Genomic DNA, 18793 nt, shown 5'->3' with positions numbered 1-18793 from the left:
TACGTGTTGTTTGGATATGAGTACGTGAGCAAATATTAAAGCGGAAGACTGAAATTTTATTTTAGAATTGTGTCAACCTCCTTCCCTTCACAGTTTTTTAAATATGGAATGTAGATATCGCACGCACGCACGATATGACCCTGTTTGCGGTGTGAGCGACTTTTCAAAAGTGCGCGATCGAAGGGTTAATTGCACGCTTGTCGCGTATCTGTAACGAGGAAAGTTGTGAAAGTTGGGTCGTCCGAGTGACGTTGACAAACGTACGTAAGTTCTGTTATAATGACGCACGGGGGCATTTTGGAAGGCAAGTTAAACAGATATCTTGGACGGGAATGTTGCTATTACATTCGCCCGCCGCGTTGCCTTCGAGTTATCATAGTTATTACAGAGTCTAAAGACCGCGAGTGCCTCCGAAGAGTTTATCTTGAAAATGTAACTGCGTTATTATTTCGCGTAAGTGCCCTTGTTCCTTAAAGCTCTAATAACTATTCGTGGTGGCTATAGGACGGTGTGCAACGTTTGGTCGGCGCACGAAATAAATTACGGTCAATGCAACTCCTGCGTAACTCCTGTCACGATGGGAATTATCGTGTCATTATATTGAGAGAACGCGTAACGACGGTGGTCACTTCGGCTCAGGTTCAGAAGCTGCTCCCTCTCAGGAACGTGCGTGGGCCTTCGATGAGTGCAGAATGGTCAAGCGGGACGGAAAATAGCCAAAATGTAAAAAGCGTCAAGATGGCACGGCAAGCATCGCCAGTGTGCACGGCGCTTCGTGTTCCTTCATTCTCTTCAATCCCACGACGTTGTCGAGCGAACCTGCGGAGACTCCAAGGTCACCGCATTTTGTGCGTCGCGCGCAGTTGTAATTTGGCTTTCGGCCATTCTCATTTCTGCACGAGATACGAGAAATTCGTGTGTAACGCGCTCGTGACAGCAACGTGACTTGCTTTCTACTCGGAGTTCCTCTTCTGCCAGTAATCTAGTCCGATGGCGCGCTTAAACCGTAGGATATATAGAAAAAACCGAGCACTGCTATTGGAAGGATAAAGCCAAGATCGAAAGACAGAGATACGTTAATAATGATGCTTTCTTTGTCACATAGTATTGCAAGAGGGACGTAGGAGAAACAGAAGAGTGCGAATTGACATAGCAAAGGAAAAAGAGGAGTAATGTGTATTTGATTGTGTTGGAGTAGGCACAAGTACTATCCAGTGGAAGTACTCAGTCTATTCTACACGTCTGTGCACTCAATGGGCTTGAACTTCTCGACGGAATTTTCTTATTCACATTACCCAATGACGATTGCTGCGCGGAAAGAGTCGAGAGTGATCGCGAGGACGAGTTTTGAAAGAAAGTAGCGTCGCTTTCGAATATTATTTACTCTTAATAAACATCGAAACGAGGCACACGACGAGACGGCGGGACGCTCTACTTTTTACCATTGAGCTCGGAATCAGAGAAAACGTTTTCCCTATCGTTAAAATGATATGCACGGCGCACATATAATAACGACGACGACTGGGCCGACGAGTAAGTAACGTTAATGGCGTACATTTAACTGTACAGTCACGAAGACAGCCACGTCGACTCGGCTCGATATAGCCGATAAGCGAGTTCACGAAACACCTTCGTGAATATCGTAGTGCCGGAAAAAAAAAGAGCGAAGTTTAGTCTCACTGTATTATTAACCTCGCGGAATTGCCGGCAATCCGAATGTTAAGCTCGATACGACGATCAAAACGCCTCTTGCGAGGAAAGGAAAGAAGCGCGGACGAGGAAGAGCCCGAGGTGAGGAGAATAAAATATCTTTCTGAAGAACTTCACGGAATGATTTTCATACTCATTTCCTGATATGTTAATCAAAATACTCCATTTGAAGAAGAGATTATGTGTATTTTGCATTTTTAGATTTCACGAAGACTCTACTCGCGTCTTGATTATATTATTTTCAACTCTGCATATGCGCTCGAGAAGGATTATTAACATAATAATTAATTGAACAGCATGATGGTGTTTATTACAAGAAGTTGGAGGAAATATAGATTGCTCAATCAGATTATATTAATCCCATCGGCCGCAAGACAGAGCGTCTCATTAGTACGCCGGGAACTTTGTTTCCGCGCGCACGCTGTAGTATAAATTAAATCTCGCTGGAATTTGATTATATCTGAAGCGCGCGTCATACGGAACGAGTATGAGAATCAGGCATTGTTTGGAATTTTCATAGACATCACGGAAAATTCCAGGCTTACAAAATGTGATCATCAATGAGACGACACCTTAATCGCATATCCGCTTTATTTATTTAGGATAACGAACGTTAATCCCGACATCATTCTTCACGCCTTAATCAACATCTCCACGCCACAAGTAAGTAGTAGCAATCGGTGGACGAAGAATACGTGATATATCTCGAAAAAAACGTGTACGAAGGCCGCAAGGCAGCGGGTTTCCTTCTCCGCTCATCAGCGCGCTAGTCAGGTATAAGCCGAAGGGATTCTGGGATTCATTAGCGTAATTAACGGGCCCTCATTAAGACTATTACAGAATGAACGGGCCGCGTCCTTAGCAGCGAGACGCGGCCAGCTTTCTGCAAACCGGAATCACGCGTCAATTACATTCGAGTCGCGTGCTTCTCTTTCGGCACCCGCGATTCTCTATCGGCGAAGTTCCTCTTTGCAGGAAATTCATCTCGCACGAGCCAAAAGACTTGTCACACTCCGCTACTACGGCCAGGGAACACGTTCAGGTGCGCTATAAGCCCGGCTTTATTAATTAACGCCGGAAGATGGGCGAATCGCGTCTTCTGTAATTATGATTTTTCACGAAGCACAACTTGGAATAAAAAATGTACAGAGTATTTTACAGATCTGATTATTCCACGACATTTTTTATATCGCAAATATGGGTCGTAAAAAAATTATTCTGGGAGAGGAGAATCTCGAAAGAAACATGATGCAGGAAACACAGAGGTAAGATATAATATGTTTGTAAGAAGATAAATCTATTTTCATAATGTAGAGAAAATGTTTTCGACAGCACTTCTTTGATAATGACGTGAACAAAGCACTTACGCAACGCAGTTGAATGTTGACTACGTGCGCACTTGAATGTTAACGATACATTATCGAAAGAATAAAAAAGTACGACCTTTCCGTCCGGCACTTCAGCCACGAGCACTTCGTACACTTCTTTCCGCGACTCATTAATTAGTCTCTTGAATGATAAGATGAATCTACGCATACGTATACACACATTGCCATAAATATTCTCGCTTGTCCGTTTTAATATTCCACAATGTTCAATAAGAATGTTAATAAGCATGCGCAGCTATACAAGCTACGCGCAACTATGTGGAATTATAAATGCAAATGCCTTACCTAGATTAAGTACTAGATTTTATCCACATACTATTCCATTTTATATGTTATTTTATTTTACATGTGCGTTTGAAAAAGGTGTATAAATAATTAATTATTACATTTCTAATGCAATATTGTGTTGAAGGATTTGAAAAATAAATGATTCCAATAAGGAAAAAACATGCGTAAATGATAGATAAATAACCGATTAGATTAATTAATTTAAAAATAAGAAAAATAATTTCATCTCGCTATTATTACATTTCAAATGAAAGTAAATAAACAATAATGCCGCCACCTTTGATGTCTTTATGTGTATCGTAGCAATTTGCGCTTTAATCTTGTTAGCTCTTATATTCGTAAATACTAGACCAGGGGGGTCGCGATGTAAAACGAAGCACGCGCCGCATGCGTGCGACAAAGGCTTAGAGGCCCAACTTCTTCTTTGGGGTTGACGCGTGCCATTCGACCCTTGAAATCGGAGGCGATGATAGGTTGAAACAGTGATCCGACACCATTCTTACGAGTTATCAAGCGACCATAAGGGTGGCTATTTCTTGGTCGTCAGCTTTTAACCCCTCTGGCGAACTCTTTCATTTTCATATTAAAATAATTCTCTCAATACCGTGTGTTTATGCAATATATTTAATACCACAAAGTAATAGCTATTATCTTAACAAATTCGATCTTTGAAAAAATAAACAAAAAGTGACACATATTAGAAATATATTAAATAATTTAATAATCAGTCGATACCAATTTTCGGGAAACTAATAACTAACGGCTTATTATTATATTATTGTAACTTTGCATTGTGACAAGTTGGGTTAGTATAAATAATTGAGATTGTTTTTACCCGCAATTAAAAATAATAATCTCCCCTTCTCAGTTTGAACGTGTAGAAAATAGAACAAACGTCTGTTCTCCACACACGTCGATCGAAAGCTGATCTCGCCGCCGCCTGGAAGGGCGTGTTCGAAAGTGGGGGATAAACGGACGGGTGTCGCCGCGAATATTTTATAAATTAATGTCAATGCGCCCGCGCGCGAGCGTTCGGGCAATATCAGATTACACCGGAAGTTACCCGGTACAATAAAGCGCACGTACGACTTGCAGTTGGGAGCTCGCAAGGAAAAGACACAAGACGGCGAGGGGAGAAGGACAGGCTGGACGAAAAAAATGCTTTCGATCGTACGTGAATTTCCTCCCACATTGTAAAGTAAACCCCCATGCACCCTTCGTTACGGGGTGGCTTTTTTTATCGGCAATGCGCGCCGCGCTTTTTTCTCGCTGCTCCCCCTCTTCTGACGCGACCCTCTCGCGATTGTATCCGAGACACCGGGGGCGTGAACTCTGGCTGCCACGAGTAACCTCGAGGCGTTTTTCGCATTTGCAAGCGCCGCCAAAGTTAGGCCTTGAAAGGGACCGTTGAAGTTTACGTGCAATCCAGCTGCTAAATCTTGGGTGAGCAAAACTAACATACTATAGATTTCGCATTCGCGCTGGCGAATATAAGACAATCACATCTTCAAATTGTCACATTTTGATTTAACCAAGAATGCTTTCATTAGTTTTATTCATTTAGAATTGATATGTCCATACCAAACATTTTATAGTAAGAATTTCATGGTAAGAAAAATCGATGAATCAAATTTTATTGTAAGTAACAAAATTTTGCTGTTTAACTCTTTTTTGCGCTAAGGATTTACTTTTATATTAAAAAATAGCAAGAAAAATAAATATATATATATATTTATCATATATTGCGTGAGAATTATATTCAGTATATTTTCAGAGAACTTGATCAATCTTTTCTTTATAATGACATGTTGCAATTGTTCTCGTACAGCCACCGATATTACCTTCGTAATTGTTGACGATCAATAATTTTTTGCTTATTTGAAAATATGACGAAACATCGAATCAGCGGATAAAAATTATTTAATTACACGATACGTTCTGATCTTGTGGTCTTTCGCTAGTAATTACTAATAAAAAAATTACACCAGTCTTTCCCGCCGATTTCTCTTCGACGATATGCTCCTCTAAAAACGCAATCCTAAACCTTAACTTCCAATAAATTATTCACTTGTTCACCGTGCAGCATGCTCGCTTTTTCTCTCTTCGTCCTTAGGTTTACATTTCAATCTGCTTCTACTTGAAAGATATAGTTTGAACTTGAGAGATAAGTGAAATTTTTCCTTACAAGGGATATAAAGTTACCTTGTTCAGGAAAAAATCTACAAGATTATCTACCCTCCGAGAGAACGTTAAAATTATTTTGTAAACATCATATTTGAAGTCGAAACTATCGCTGCTTGCTGACGTAATTTTTTAGTTCACTCGATCTCATTGCAATTATGATGTAACGTTATATCGTTTGATTAACACTTAATAGATAAATACAGAGTTCCGATAATTCACGCAGATACATTTTTGCGCCTGATAGATCCTTTAGATCTTACGGTCAGTCGACTGATACGATCTGTCTTCGTGTCTAGACGTTAGATAAGATTTAAGGTTACGGCGCGTCTGTTAATGTCAGATTAGTGTCACCAACCTTTTCCCAAAGTGACTCGTTCGAGAATGGGTCAGAGGGTTGGACGCGCGTCTGTCGTCCAACGGACTTTACGCTTCCTCTGTGCCGCTTCATGGTTTTACTTTATCATCGCCGTCGGACGAGGACCGAGTTTCCTGCAAATCTGTTTATTTTGTGTGGCTTTTACCTGACAGGTAGGTTCTTGAGAGCTGACCTGAAGAGAGACGTTAGGCTCGTGTCGTTCCAAACTTTCGAGAGAGTTGGCCGCATCCTCGAGATTTGCACGTTAATCCTTTGATCCTCTCTCATTGCCAAGGATTCAAAGGAACCTTTCAAAAGTACTTTTACTTGACTTTATAAAGTTACAGCAAGCCTGGGCATTTGGGCTATTGAAGTAATAATACGCCGAATCTTGTGCTTAATTTGCACGCGGATGGAATCGATCGATCTCGATTTTAAAATTTACTTTTTCATCATATTCTTTATTTTGTTTTAGAAGGATTATCATATTCCTTTTTTTTTCATATTTTTTTCATTTTTATCATATTCTTCATTTTGTTTTAGATGTTTAGACTGCTTAATTAATAATGAATAATGGACAAAATCCTTTTTGATTAAGAAATATGAAACGTTTGCATGTAAAATAAAGAAAATAATTACCAATATATACATATACTTTTATATAAAAAGAAGTTTAGAGTTCGTATATTAATCGCTTCATTAGATGATAAAAACACGCAGATGGGGATTCGATGTATTAAAAAGAACCTGGCGACAGTCAATAAAATTATCGCCGGTTTCTTAATGAGCGTTAATAGCATACGATTTCTTAATTATTTTAATAGCTTAATTATTTTAATAGCGGTTATAAATATACCGAAAAATAAAATACGTTCAGCGGAATCGACAAACGAATATAACGTGTCATGCGCGCTCTTAATGACGTCACGTTTACCTCGAGTCATCTTGTACTCGTATATGTAAATACTGAATATTTTCAACAACAAAGCAACATTTTCATTTAACTTTTGCACAGTTTTTGTGAAATATTCTATATATGCATAAACATGCGATGATGCTTTATCAAGTCTGTCTTCCCTCTCGATTTCTTGGAAACAAGATGTGTCGTGCTTGATATCTGATATTTGATCGCTGTAAGAGCACATTAATATTAACGAATTTACCCTCTCACGTCTATACTGAACTGTACAAGTTCCGTTACTGTGCACGCGCACTCATGTGCCACGCGCGCCTGCCTGCAACCCTTATGAGACAACTGATATGTTGGGCGGAGTTCCGCGCCCGGTTCCTTTCGACCTTTGTGATTCTGCACCGTGCAAGTCCACCACCTGGAACTACAGAAGTTCGGCCAACCTTTCGTTACACGAGCCGTTGCGTAACGTTCGTCTTTAAGAACTAATTTTTAATGCGGAGAAATCTTTCATATTTTTCTAACGAGAGAAAACTAGATTTCAAAATGAGGACGATCGATATATATGCGTTTGTAAAATTATTTCTGCAGTTATAAAGCTATTTTCTTACGGACTTTAATATAAGCGATTGTAAGGGTTGCTGAACAAAAAAATCAGTTCGGTCGAACTTAAAGAGACATGTCGTAAAATACATATCACGTTGTGCTTATTACAATATTCTCGAATATAGCACCATTTTTTCTTATATATTAAACTTGGCTATTAAAAAAAGATACCATGTTTACTTAATAAACAGTTATACGACTTAAATATGTGACAGCATTTGTGATAGTGATTACAGCATAAATTCTTGTATTCTAATATGATTATATAGCTCGTTTTAACACAATTTTTAAAGATACGATTCTATGAACAAAGTTAAGAAAAGCGTGTCTTTTAATTTAACCTACATAAATTAAAACACTTCACGTCAAGATAGGCTTGTAACAGCTCGACCAACAATGATTCTCAACGCGCACGCGGAATGTCGTTGGTAGTGGAAGGAGAGAGAGAACGAAATAATAGAATTAGATCGACCAGACTAGGAGACATCCTCACTCGTCTCGCTATAATACGAGCTAAGTTCCGTCACGAAGACCTTAATCTCCGCCACTTCCGCCGCCTCCCACTCGTTCGTTTGTTTATTCAATATCGTCGGCCGTCTTACGAGGTCGAGCCTCGTCTCTTCCTGACCCCTTGCGCGGTAATATTATTCTCTCTTATGGCGCTACGCGTCCGCTCTAATTGATTTATGAAGTAACCGATGACATTTGCACGTAAGAGAGAGAGAGAGAGTTGCTGAAAATACCGAAAAGGTAATATAAGAGGAAAGCTTGCGTGACGTTACAGAGAGAAGATATTTAATAAATATGAATGCACAGTTTGTCAGATTTGACGACTGCAAAAATGCAAACTTTCCCCCGGGATCCTCGAATATTCTCCCAATTGTTTCGCGACGAAAACATGATCTCGCGTTCCGCCTAGCTCGGCGGGAATTTTAATCTCGGTCACGACCGATAATTATTATCGTAATTAGCCAGGAGCTGTTCCTTGCTCCGGATAAAAAAAAATGTCTCGCACACGAAAACTCCGTACGTCATCGACGTAACACAAACTCTCGGGTCACGAGAGTCGTATTGTCTGGCGGACGAATCGCTCGCGGAGCAGCGAGCAAGAAATTCGATGTGGGTTAAATGCTAATTGCTCAAAGTCGGACAACTCCAGTCGAGCGGCGAATCCCTCGGGTGGCACGATCTGCGGCCACGATAAAGCGAACTACACGAAGTCCGTGCGTTCTTATCCACACTTACATTGGGAAGGTTAAGAGGAACGTGTATGCGGCGCTGGATTTCTGGGGCACTTTGGCTTTCGTGTGTAGTGATTGCGTGCTGTTGCTGCACGTTCCCCTTGATCGCCGCTCGGAAAAGGATTTTCTACAATGCTGAAAATAAAAGTCATCGATATTACGAAGTTAATGCGAGACTGTCCAATGAATAATTCGCAGCAAATCATTCGTGTTTCGTGGAAAACGGAAATTGGATTCGTTCCAGAAGGAGGAAAAGGTCATACTTCCGAACGTGTCATTACTATCATGAATATTTATCATATTATTAACATATGCAACGTATGAACAAAAATGGTAACGTTTCATAATACAAAAAAAGGGGCAACTTTATATCTCTTATGATAATATTGTGTTCCGCATCTTGTTACTTCCTTTCCACGTGTCGCGTTTTTTTTTATTCCTCCGATAAAACCAGCGCGTAAGAATGAGATCAGCGTGAATAACATTACGATATACCGCGAAATGACACGTTTGACGTGCAGAACAGATTACTATGGTCGTAAACGGTAATGCTGCTATAAATGGTACGAATCTCGGCTGCCTGTAACGAGGTGGAACAAAATTAAATCTGCGGAAACAATCGGCTGATAATTTACCGCGTTATCGTCGATCGTTCAAGAATAGATCGGAACACGCTTATATCGCGAGGAGATACTTGTGTGCAATAGCGGATAAGTACACCTGTGCTAAATATGAGCGTCTGCCGTTTAACGGCTTTCGCGTAATGCGATAATATGACGCTGGAAGTGCGCAGTGACGGACTCGTTAGACCAGATCTGCCAGTTTTATCGAAATCTGCCGCGCGCGCGCGCGCGCGCGCCGACAGCTAGAAAGTGTCCTGGATCGATCGTACACGGCTCTCCTCTGTCTACTTTCCTGAGTAAACAAATGACGTCGCAGCTCGAACAAGATACCGTGTAGAAAATGTACCGCTTATTCTCCGAAGGTGCGTTTAGTCACGTTTAATCGACATCCCTAATTCGATACAAATGTGTGAATATATTTATCCCGATATCTCGCGATAAAATCATTATTTCTATTTTTCCTTCCGTGAATTAAGTGGAGCATTGATAAGTTAAGCATGGTTTTATCGAATCGAGTTTGACGATGTCGTTCGTCTTCGAGGTAGCCGAAGGCAAATAAACATCCACTCGACGTAATCTTTTTGAAAACTCACCGGGTCGAGTGTAGGCGCCAGCCGAAGGACTCGAGCGAGCTTTATTGAGCATTGTGTCCATTATATGGTTTTTGTCTGCTCATCCTCTCTCTTTCGCCACGAGGTTTCCCGTGAGTCTCGAGCGAGAGACTCTTCGGCATTGTCATACCGAGAGGTGGCCTCCACCTTTCTCTTCCTCTTTCTTTCTTTTCTCTATATATAAGTTTACGTTTGGAAACCACCGGCTCACAAGGCCCTGCGGTATTCATTCCCGGGGCATACCTTTTTCTGCCGCATAGTTCCCGCACGAACGGCTAGATCTAGTCGCGCGTAGCGAACGACGGGCCTCGAAATAGAGATACTCCGGTCTCGGAGGAGCGAAGCCGCTTTTACCCAGCAATTCCTGACCTCCTAGATGAGCCTCGAATAAATTTGTCAGAGAACGAAGAATTGAATTTATCGAATTAAGGTAATTTAATTTCAGTTCGCTAACGCGGCTTTTACTTAAATCTATTTTCCCCGTTTGATAGGCAAGAAACGAGAAAGAAATATATAAAGGAAAATGTATGCTAAGAAAGAAATGTACGAAATAATTCGCGAAACGAAGGAGTATGAATTTTCTTGAAGATACTTTTTCTCCTTAGAGAAAAGTCACCGCAAAATCATGCAACGCGCGCGGTTCCCGCTTCTGAGATGTTTTCTCCGAGACATCGAGTAGAGGCTCATGAGAAGATGCAGGATACAACGTGCCTTCGCTTTGAGCAAGATAGGAGTACAGTTATCCATAAAAGTAGAGCGTGCGTACGCTGGCTTTAGAGCGGCAGGTGGCTGTCGCTGAACAAAGAGAGAAGGAGCGGAAAAGAGCTCGCCAGCACACCGTCATCCATCGGGAGAGCGCGGAGAGAGTACTCGTTCGTTCGGGAGTGATTGAATAATTGAGTCAATGTCCGTTAATTACGCGAAAATGCGGTAATTCGTGGGAGAAGACACACGACGAGCGTCACATTAATCTCACCGCAGAGGCGCGTCTCGATCCGGCGGCTTTTATGTATCTTTCTTATCTCGCTCTTTTCCTCATTCACGACGCAATTCGACGGAAATCGAATTATTCACGACCGCGAGAAGATTTGCTCGAGGACGGGGGGATAGCCGGGATAGGAACACAAGCGAGATATCACAAGGCGATGTTTTAAATTGAATTAATTAGTTATTATTTATATTTTATACAATAGTAATCATAATTAAGGTATTTTAGTTCTCGTAATATTCTATATCCGTACAAGGATACCTGGGTAAAATCGTTAAATCGGGGTCTGCCGTGTATATCCTATATGTATATAGACGATTTGCTAGGCCTCTCTCTTGATTTATCTGTCTTTCGTCCTCGTACCTCTCTCTTTACATTCTTATCACAATATCGTATTTTACACAGATCCACTTACACGCTAGAGGGCCCCAGTGCAATATGTACAGGCGTTCGGGGATCGATCTCTCAGCTTAGTCGACGAGTTCGATCGATCTCCGGTGACTTGCACCGAGACTAGTAACACTAGTAAATTCTACGGACACTTTTTACGCTTTTTACCATTCTCGTCCTCTCTCTCTCTCTCTCTCTCGCAAGCATACACACATACATACGCACATGCACGCATACACACGCACTCTCTTCCTTTCGGTCGCGTTAAGTTCACATTCGTCCTCGCGCGCGCACGGTGTTGTCATAGTCTGCGTATTCGATGAAAGCGTGGTAAAGGTGGGACGCGCCGCGTTGTTTTGCACATTGTATCTCATCGATGCTGTCGGATTCGACGTATTCTTACGTCGCGGTAGTTGATGCCATTATCTCTCGGAAACTGTAAGCACGTCGCTTTCACATCGACAAGTATACGTATTAATTATCTTTCGACAATATCTCGTGTGTGTACGAGAAATTACTGTAAAATTAATCTTCGCTAAATTCTTCGGCGCGGAAAGACTTCTTTTTTTTTTTCCCATGATGCGACTTTTCTGACAAAGTCAGCGGCAGTCTCGACGATTGGAAACGCGCGCCGCCACGTCGACCATGCTCAATTGTTTCACGCTGTTTTTCGCATTTTCGGCTTTACACGAAATTTAGGAACTGAGGGGAGTTTCGTCTTAAATTATACACGCACACGCCTTCTTATTGCACCGAATCAAAACGCAAGAACCCGTCCGAGAAGGCCGTCCCGTGCCTCCTAGTTCTCCACAGCGCGGTTTGCGGTTAAATCTAACGGCACTTATTATTATACACGGGAACACGAATCGTCGTCGTCGTCGCACCGTCCGCGCATCTTTCGCGTGCGCCGACATCGTCCCGACGACGACGACGCGGAGCGTCACGACGTAGGAATTCTGCGTCGCAGCGACATCGATCCCCGGAACGTAGCCTACCTTCCAGCTCGGCTCCCTTTTTTCGCCGCGAGGCTTTACGTAAACTCACGTGACGCAATAATCGCGTACCAGCGTTCAACAGCTAGCGCGACCGACAACACGAGCGGAAGGGCAGTTTTTTCTTTTTTTCTTTTTTTTTTAGCTAAAGCTAGTTTTGTACTGTCCTCTTTGTGCACCACGGGGGTTGACCCCAGCAGCTTGATCCGCCGCGAGTTTCCGCGCCGCGGACTCGCGCGCGCTGCTGATGTCCTCGTCGATTCCCGTGGAATCGGGGAAACCGGCGGAATTGCGGGTGCATTACGTGAGATCTCGCATACTATCTCGATCGTTGAACCCCGTCGATATTCGGGAGGTTCGGACGTACCCGTATGTCTCTGATATCGCGAATACGCTTTTGTCGTTTGCTTCATTTAATCCGCGAGTACAGTGTGTGCGGAGGACGATAAGTAAAATAAGCAGCGGCAAGTAAAACGGTATATTTTTGTAGTTTTCGAGCTGCCGAATCTGATTCCGACCTTTAAAAAATGTTAATTTGTCAAGAAAGCATTAAAGTCAGCATATAAAGCTATGAAATATGTAAGAAACTATTGTGAGAATAATATGAAAGCGTAAAACTGTAATAAAATAAATAATATTAAGTGAAAATCGGCCGATATGAACGACACAAGTTAATAAATGAAGAAGACAAAAAGGATTTCGATGCTCGAGAATATTTTTTGCGTAAATCTTGTAATTTCCGATAGTGAAATATTGTTATGAACGGAAATCTATATATTACACATAGAAGAAGAATATATAAGAAAGAGAGAAAGAAACAAAGCATTGAGAAAAAATAAATAGTCACACATGTCTTGAGGATGTGACTATAAAAAGGTTCTATTGTACAGAGCGCACGGACGTGGGCTGATCCGAACACGGCTGAACAGAATTACGGTATTAAATGTTTAATGGTTTCATATGCTGATTTTCACATTTTCTCGACAAATTAAAAACGTGTAAATGTCAGAATCAGATTCGGTAGCTCGAGAACTACGAAACGTAACGTTTTGACTTGCCATTTCGGAGGATAAGATCGGCTCGTTTTGCTTATTGTCCTTTCTGGATGCCTTAATGTCGAGAATTCGGATTAGAAGATTCATCACGGAAATGATGTATGTTTGAGAGATGTTGGGTAATGGAGATCCGAGTTGGGATGTGCGAAAGCGAGGCTTGGCGCGACAGCAGCGTACGTCGCGACATGTGCCGAACGGTAACATCAATCAGAGCGAAGGAAAAGGCAGAATCAGGAAGGAAAGGGACCCCGCGGGACTACGCGTTCTCATGAGACGACGACCATTGTTGCACCGACGAGACAGTGGATCTGGGTCAGCGGTGGGGCCCGCCGACCCTCCCAGTTTCCCGCGGTCGCAAGTCGCAGCCGTTGTTTTTGCGGTTTGGCATCGTCTCTTGGAAAGCTAGATATTGCGCGACGCAAGATGGCAAGGGTGACCCAATATGGCCGACGGAGAATAGCAAAAGAAGAAACAGCGTAAAACAGTCCACCGCTTCGCTCACCCGCAACTTGACCAGCTTGTAGCGTGACGCTGGATTGTCGCCAGAGCGGCGGAAAAGAAGACCGTTATTTAGAAAAAGATCTCGACGCTGCCACCATTCCAGAGAGGCGGCAAATCCTGTGTTCCGTTTAATTTATTATTAATTTATCGAGCTTTCGTCTAGATTATTTATATATTAACGATCAGCTATATCCCACGCGAAATTTATATTTAACCAAACTACGCTTTTGGTAAAAAGAGCGAAGGTCTATAAATAAATAAATATCTTGGGAACTATTTTTAACGCAAAAATGTCCGATGGGAGAGGTTGATTTGCCCGGTATAAAATACATCAGAATCGATGGCGGTTAAAAAGGGGCCGCGTGTTGGCTACAAAGGGGACTACGATGTGGACGAACCGATCGGTGCCGAAATCCAAGCGACATTTTCCCTACATTTCCGAAGTTCCTAATGAGCTCAGACGTCGGCAGCGTCCCGCGCGTCGCCGGTCTCGAGCTAATGATTTTTTTCTTCAGTTCGTCCCTCGAGCTATCGCTCCTCCGTTCATCTCTCGCGTATTCCTCTCCTCCTCGGAGGAGGCCCCCGGCCGGTTGCCTCATCCGGGAAGGAGGGACCGGTGATTACAGCGAGCCACCGTGATTGCCGAGATCGTTTGACTCACGAAAATGTCATTAGGATTTCATTACTTCCAACCGCCTTGAGGAACGACTGCTCAACGAGTTTATGCAACGTTGTTTCTCTTTCTCCCCCCGTCCTCCCCCCGTCTACCGTTTCGCGCAACTTCGCCGATCCTGTCGTTCCTCTCTGTCTATCACGCGAGATCCAGCCCGCGCACGAAGTAGGCCGGCTGCACTCGCGGTTGTTGGGTAACTGTCACAAAGGATCGACCGGCCTAACCGTCATCGGCAATTGACATTTGCGAGGAGATGGAAATGGGTTTTTAGAGATGCACGATCGTGCCGGACTGGCCTGGTTCGGAAAGGTGACGAAAATATCGCTCGATCGAGCCGCACTGGAAAGGATCCCGGCCTGGTCCCGTTGCTCGCCCGGGGTTCGTTAAGTTCGTCCGGGGCACAATTACCAGACGAGTACCGGATGTAGGCCAGTGATCTCAAACTTGATCTCTTCGCGTTCCCTTCCTTATTTTCAGACAGTGACTTTCTACGTTTCCCTCACGTCGGGAAATTCGCCGGCACCGTTACCGTCGCCGCACTCTGGCGCTCGTTAATTCTCTCGTCGGCGACGTTAAGTTTGGGAATAGTTGGGAGTTGTGCGAGTTTAAATGTTTCGTCTCTCGTCTAAGTAGGGCAGAAAATAATTTTTTATTTGTCACACTAGTAAATTCTTTATTCGTCAACACCGACGTAGAACCGAGAGAGAATCCGTAATTAAATGGAGATTACCCGAGCGGGGAAGTTAACGTGGAACTATTCGAGGAGACTTCTGACCGGGATCCGTTTTGCCGACTGTTTTGCCGTGAAGATTCGTACGTGTCTCTTGCACACGCATACACACGCATGACTTCCGCTGTAAAATTCCTGTGGCTCGAACTTTACGTCCGGAAGTGATATGAGCAGTTGGACGCTCGAAGAGCGCTCGATAATATCTCACACTTTTCTACCCGTAGCCATCAGAATTCACGTCGACATGTTTTCCGATGAATATACCGTAGAAAAATACCGAAAGATGTCGATATTTATCCCGTTTCAGCTCAATCAAACGGAAGCGACTAGTCTCGTGTCACGATTGCAGAAGATCGCTACCACTTGCTCGTTTAATCCGTGGTAGGCCAATTTAAACAGAGATTTACGATACGGGCAACATCGAGGCCAGAAATTCGTTAGTCGAAAACTCGCGTTTTCAATCGAAATTGCAAATAGTTCCATGATAGCTCCCCGAGAATCCTTGATCATCGGATTTTGTCGATTTGTTCTAAAGATAATTGCGACTGAAGATGACAGCGACAATGTAGATCGGAAGTCTCAAACTTGACGCTTTGAAAATCTTCCGAGCACAACCGAAAATAATACCAATTACCTCGATTACACAAACGTTGAAACGTCGAGTTTGCAATTGATCGAGATTTGTGAGAAAATATTCTTTTCTTCTTTCACAGCTCATTACAGGGGTTTGAGGCTTCTGACGTACAAATACAACCAATTAACACCTAATAATGACGATCGGATTACTTTTGGTAACACGTAATTGCGATGGCAACGTCACATAATTCAATATTTCCTTCCTAGAAAATAATCATATTGCGTAATATTTCATTTGATTAACAATTAACTCGAAGCGCGAGTGAACTCGCGGTACACAATTCCACGCTTGACGAACGGCGGACAACAACATTTCCACAATGAAAATAATTACTCGGAGGCAATCGTTGCTTATAATTAACCGTTGTAATCAAATTAGATCCGATGCACGCAATCGCGACGGTCGGCACGAACGGACACAGAGGGACGAGCCGGTTTTTATTCGATTTCCTCCGGAAAGAAAGATTCCTCGCGCGATTCTTACTTCCGCGACAACGATTACTTGCCAAACACGAAAAGCGTTACAGTCGTGACGATCACTCAATCATACGCGTAGCTCTACAAGTGTGCTCCGATTCCGTGAATCGAACTTCAAGATCACCAACGGCCGGATCATCAATGAATGCGCGTCGCGAACGATCGCAGGTCGTCGATTTTCGGCCGAACCTCGCGTCGCGACCCGCTGATTACCTGACGTCACTATCACTTGACTTTCTTCCCTTTCTTTTTACAACGTCTACTTCACCATGCGGCGTGACGATGCTGTCGTTCCCTTCTTCCAAACCGACGTTGATTCGCAGGACGGATCAATCACACACACACACACATCCCGCGGCACAACGGAACGATGCGCGCACCAAAACCACGTGTGTCACTTATCGGTCAAGAGTCACTCGATGTGGGCGTATCGTTCGTGACTTCTGGTTTTCGGCGGCGCTCCCGTCGATAGCCAACGTTGGCTGGCGCACTCGAGTGCGTCGGTCCTCTTCGATCAGCTTTCAGCTTCGCTTCATTGAGAACGCACACAAGCACACACATCGTTGCCGATCCAGGATCGGCACTCGCGCGCGGCTGCATCATCGTTAGTATTATTATCATTAATATTTCGCTAAGGGACGTGTATTACGACGTCGCACTGTTCTCGTACTACTCTCACTTCGAGACGGACGGCCCGCACGGAAACCGGCACGCGGGTTTCGTTAGAGACGATTAGAAACAATATTAACATTCAATTTTCCTCGCGAGAGGCGCTACACGTATTCACACTTTGGGGTAGGAGCGCTGGTATGTCCGCGGTGCTACGAAGAGGTGGTTCACTTCAACTCAGTTCGATGGACATCTTCGTTAAACTGCTGGCCATACCCTGCAAAACACACAAACGCCCGCCAGGGTTAGTGAATGTCGACGTACGGTGGGGGGAGGGGGGAGGCGCGCGCGATTCTGCTTTTCCGGAGGATCACGCGATCTATTCGGCCGGGACGGTAAATGTACTTGTCCGTTCTGCGTGAATATATTCCGCGCGTTTTGCGCCACGGTACATACTCTTCACGTCGAGTCTCATAGTTATTATATTGTTAAAGAGATACAGGCGCGATAACGCTCCGAAGCGTTTCCGGAATCACCGTGCGAGTATTGCGGCGAAGCGAAGTGAAGTGGTAAATTCGTCGCGTCACGTTGCTTCTCAATGAATAGGAGATGTGTCCAACATGTCCCAAAGGGACACGTGACTGGCAGTACCAGTTTACGTTGAGGCGCGCTGATTGACGCGGCTCACTTTGATTTCAAATTGAAAATGTCCGCGATTAAGCGTAGAAATACCAATTCAATTTTCCTCCGCGCACGAATCAATGGTCGATGTAAGTCACGACCGCTGCAATGACGTAGCTGTATTCAAGCTGTGGGCATTTAAAAAAAACGCCACTTATTCTTCCGCTGCACACGAATGACTCGAACACCTCGATAGGCGCTCCTCGTACGGCGCGTAATTTATCTCAATCTGCCGCGTGCGCAGCTCATTCCAGAAAAAGTTAAATACTGTTAAGTTCCCTGGTGGAAATTGAACCTCTGGCCGCGAGGTGGTAAATTTGTGTCTAACGTCGCTACTAGTCGGTAATGTAACGCTCACTTCTCCCAGTGGCTAGATAATGTCTAGATAAGTGAGTTAGCTGATGATTAAACAAGAGATATTACAGTTACGAGACAACGAGTCGTAACTAGTCGACAGACAGTAATGTAACGCTCACTTATACTTCTTCTGAGATTTTTATGAAACAACGTACCCTCAATTTTGATTTGCTCCGCATTTTCAAATACCAGCGGCAGGTATTTCGTGATAAGATTATATTATTTTGACAGACAGGCTATTTATTCTATTATATTTGATATCTAATGGCTGGACAACAGTTAGATCACAAAACCGATTCTAAATTTTAATGAATAATATTAGTCAACGTAGAAATTATATTCTAGATCCGAACTGTCGATTCTAATTAATTTTGTAGTGTGTTGATTGCAAATATAGCAATTAAAAGCAAACTTGACTCTAATATGTATCATGAAGTAAACAACAATCGAAAAAGAATTTGATATTTGTTACTTTTCTAATTTGAGGTGGTATATATAGCAGGCCTGTAAGAGCGAATGAGACGAGCGTTTTATTGTCTCGTATCAAAATAAGACAATTTCTATTTTTTCGTGGTAACATTTCTTTATTTTAAGACTATTAAAAGACGTTTAATAACATAACATTTAAAAAGAATTTCAGTTTTTCTGATAATATGAAACATAAAAAAATAAAAGTTATATATAATAAAAATATGTTCCGCTGTTTTATTTTCATGCGCCTCTCATATTATTAATTTACAAAAATTAAAATATAATCTATATTTCTTCAATTATATTTCTTCAATTAT

General features: G+C 42.9%; 1 protein-coding gene across 2 annotated transcripts in view; it reads right to left on the bottom strand.

The window, feature by feature from the left end:
* Nucleotides 1–11128: 11128 nt before the first annotated feature.
* Nucleotides 11129–18793, bottom strand: part of LOC106743931 (homeotic protein distal-less) — a 99645-nt gene continuing 91980 nt past the window's right edge. For both annotated transcript variants that reach the window (XM_014618281.1, XM_014618282.1), the window contains exon 5: nucleotides 11129–17244. In XM_014618281.1, the coding sequence (XP_014473767.1) occupies nucleotides 17226–17244 (19 nt within the window). In that variant the 3' untranslated portion in view covers nucleotides 11129–17225. The remainder of the gene's footprint in view (nucleotides 17245–18793) is intronic.

This window comes from Dinoponera quadriceps, unplaced genomic scaffold (genome assembly GCF_001313825.1).
Source record: "Dinoponera quadriceps isolate SergipeBrazil2010 unplaced genomic scaffold, ASM131382v1 scaffold1070, whole genome shotgun sequence".
Classification (NCBI taxonomy): domain Eukaryota; kingdom Metazoa; phylum Arthropoda; class Insecta; order Hymenoptera; family Formicidae; genus Dinoponera; species Dinoponera quadriceps.
This window is presented reverse-complemented; position numbering and strand designations above follow the sequence as displayed.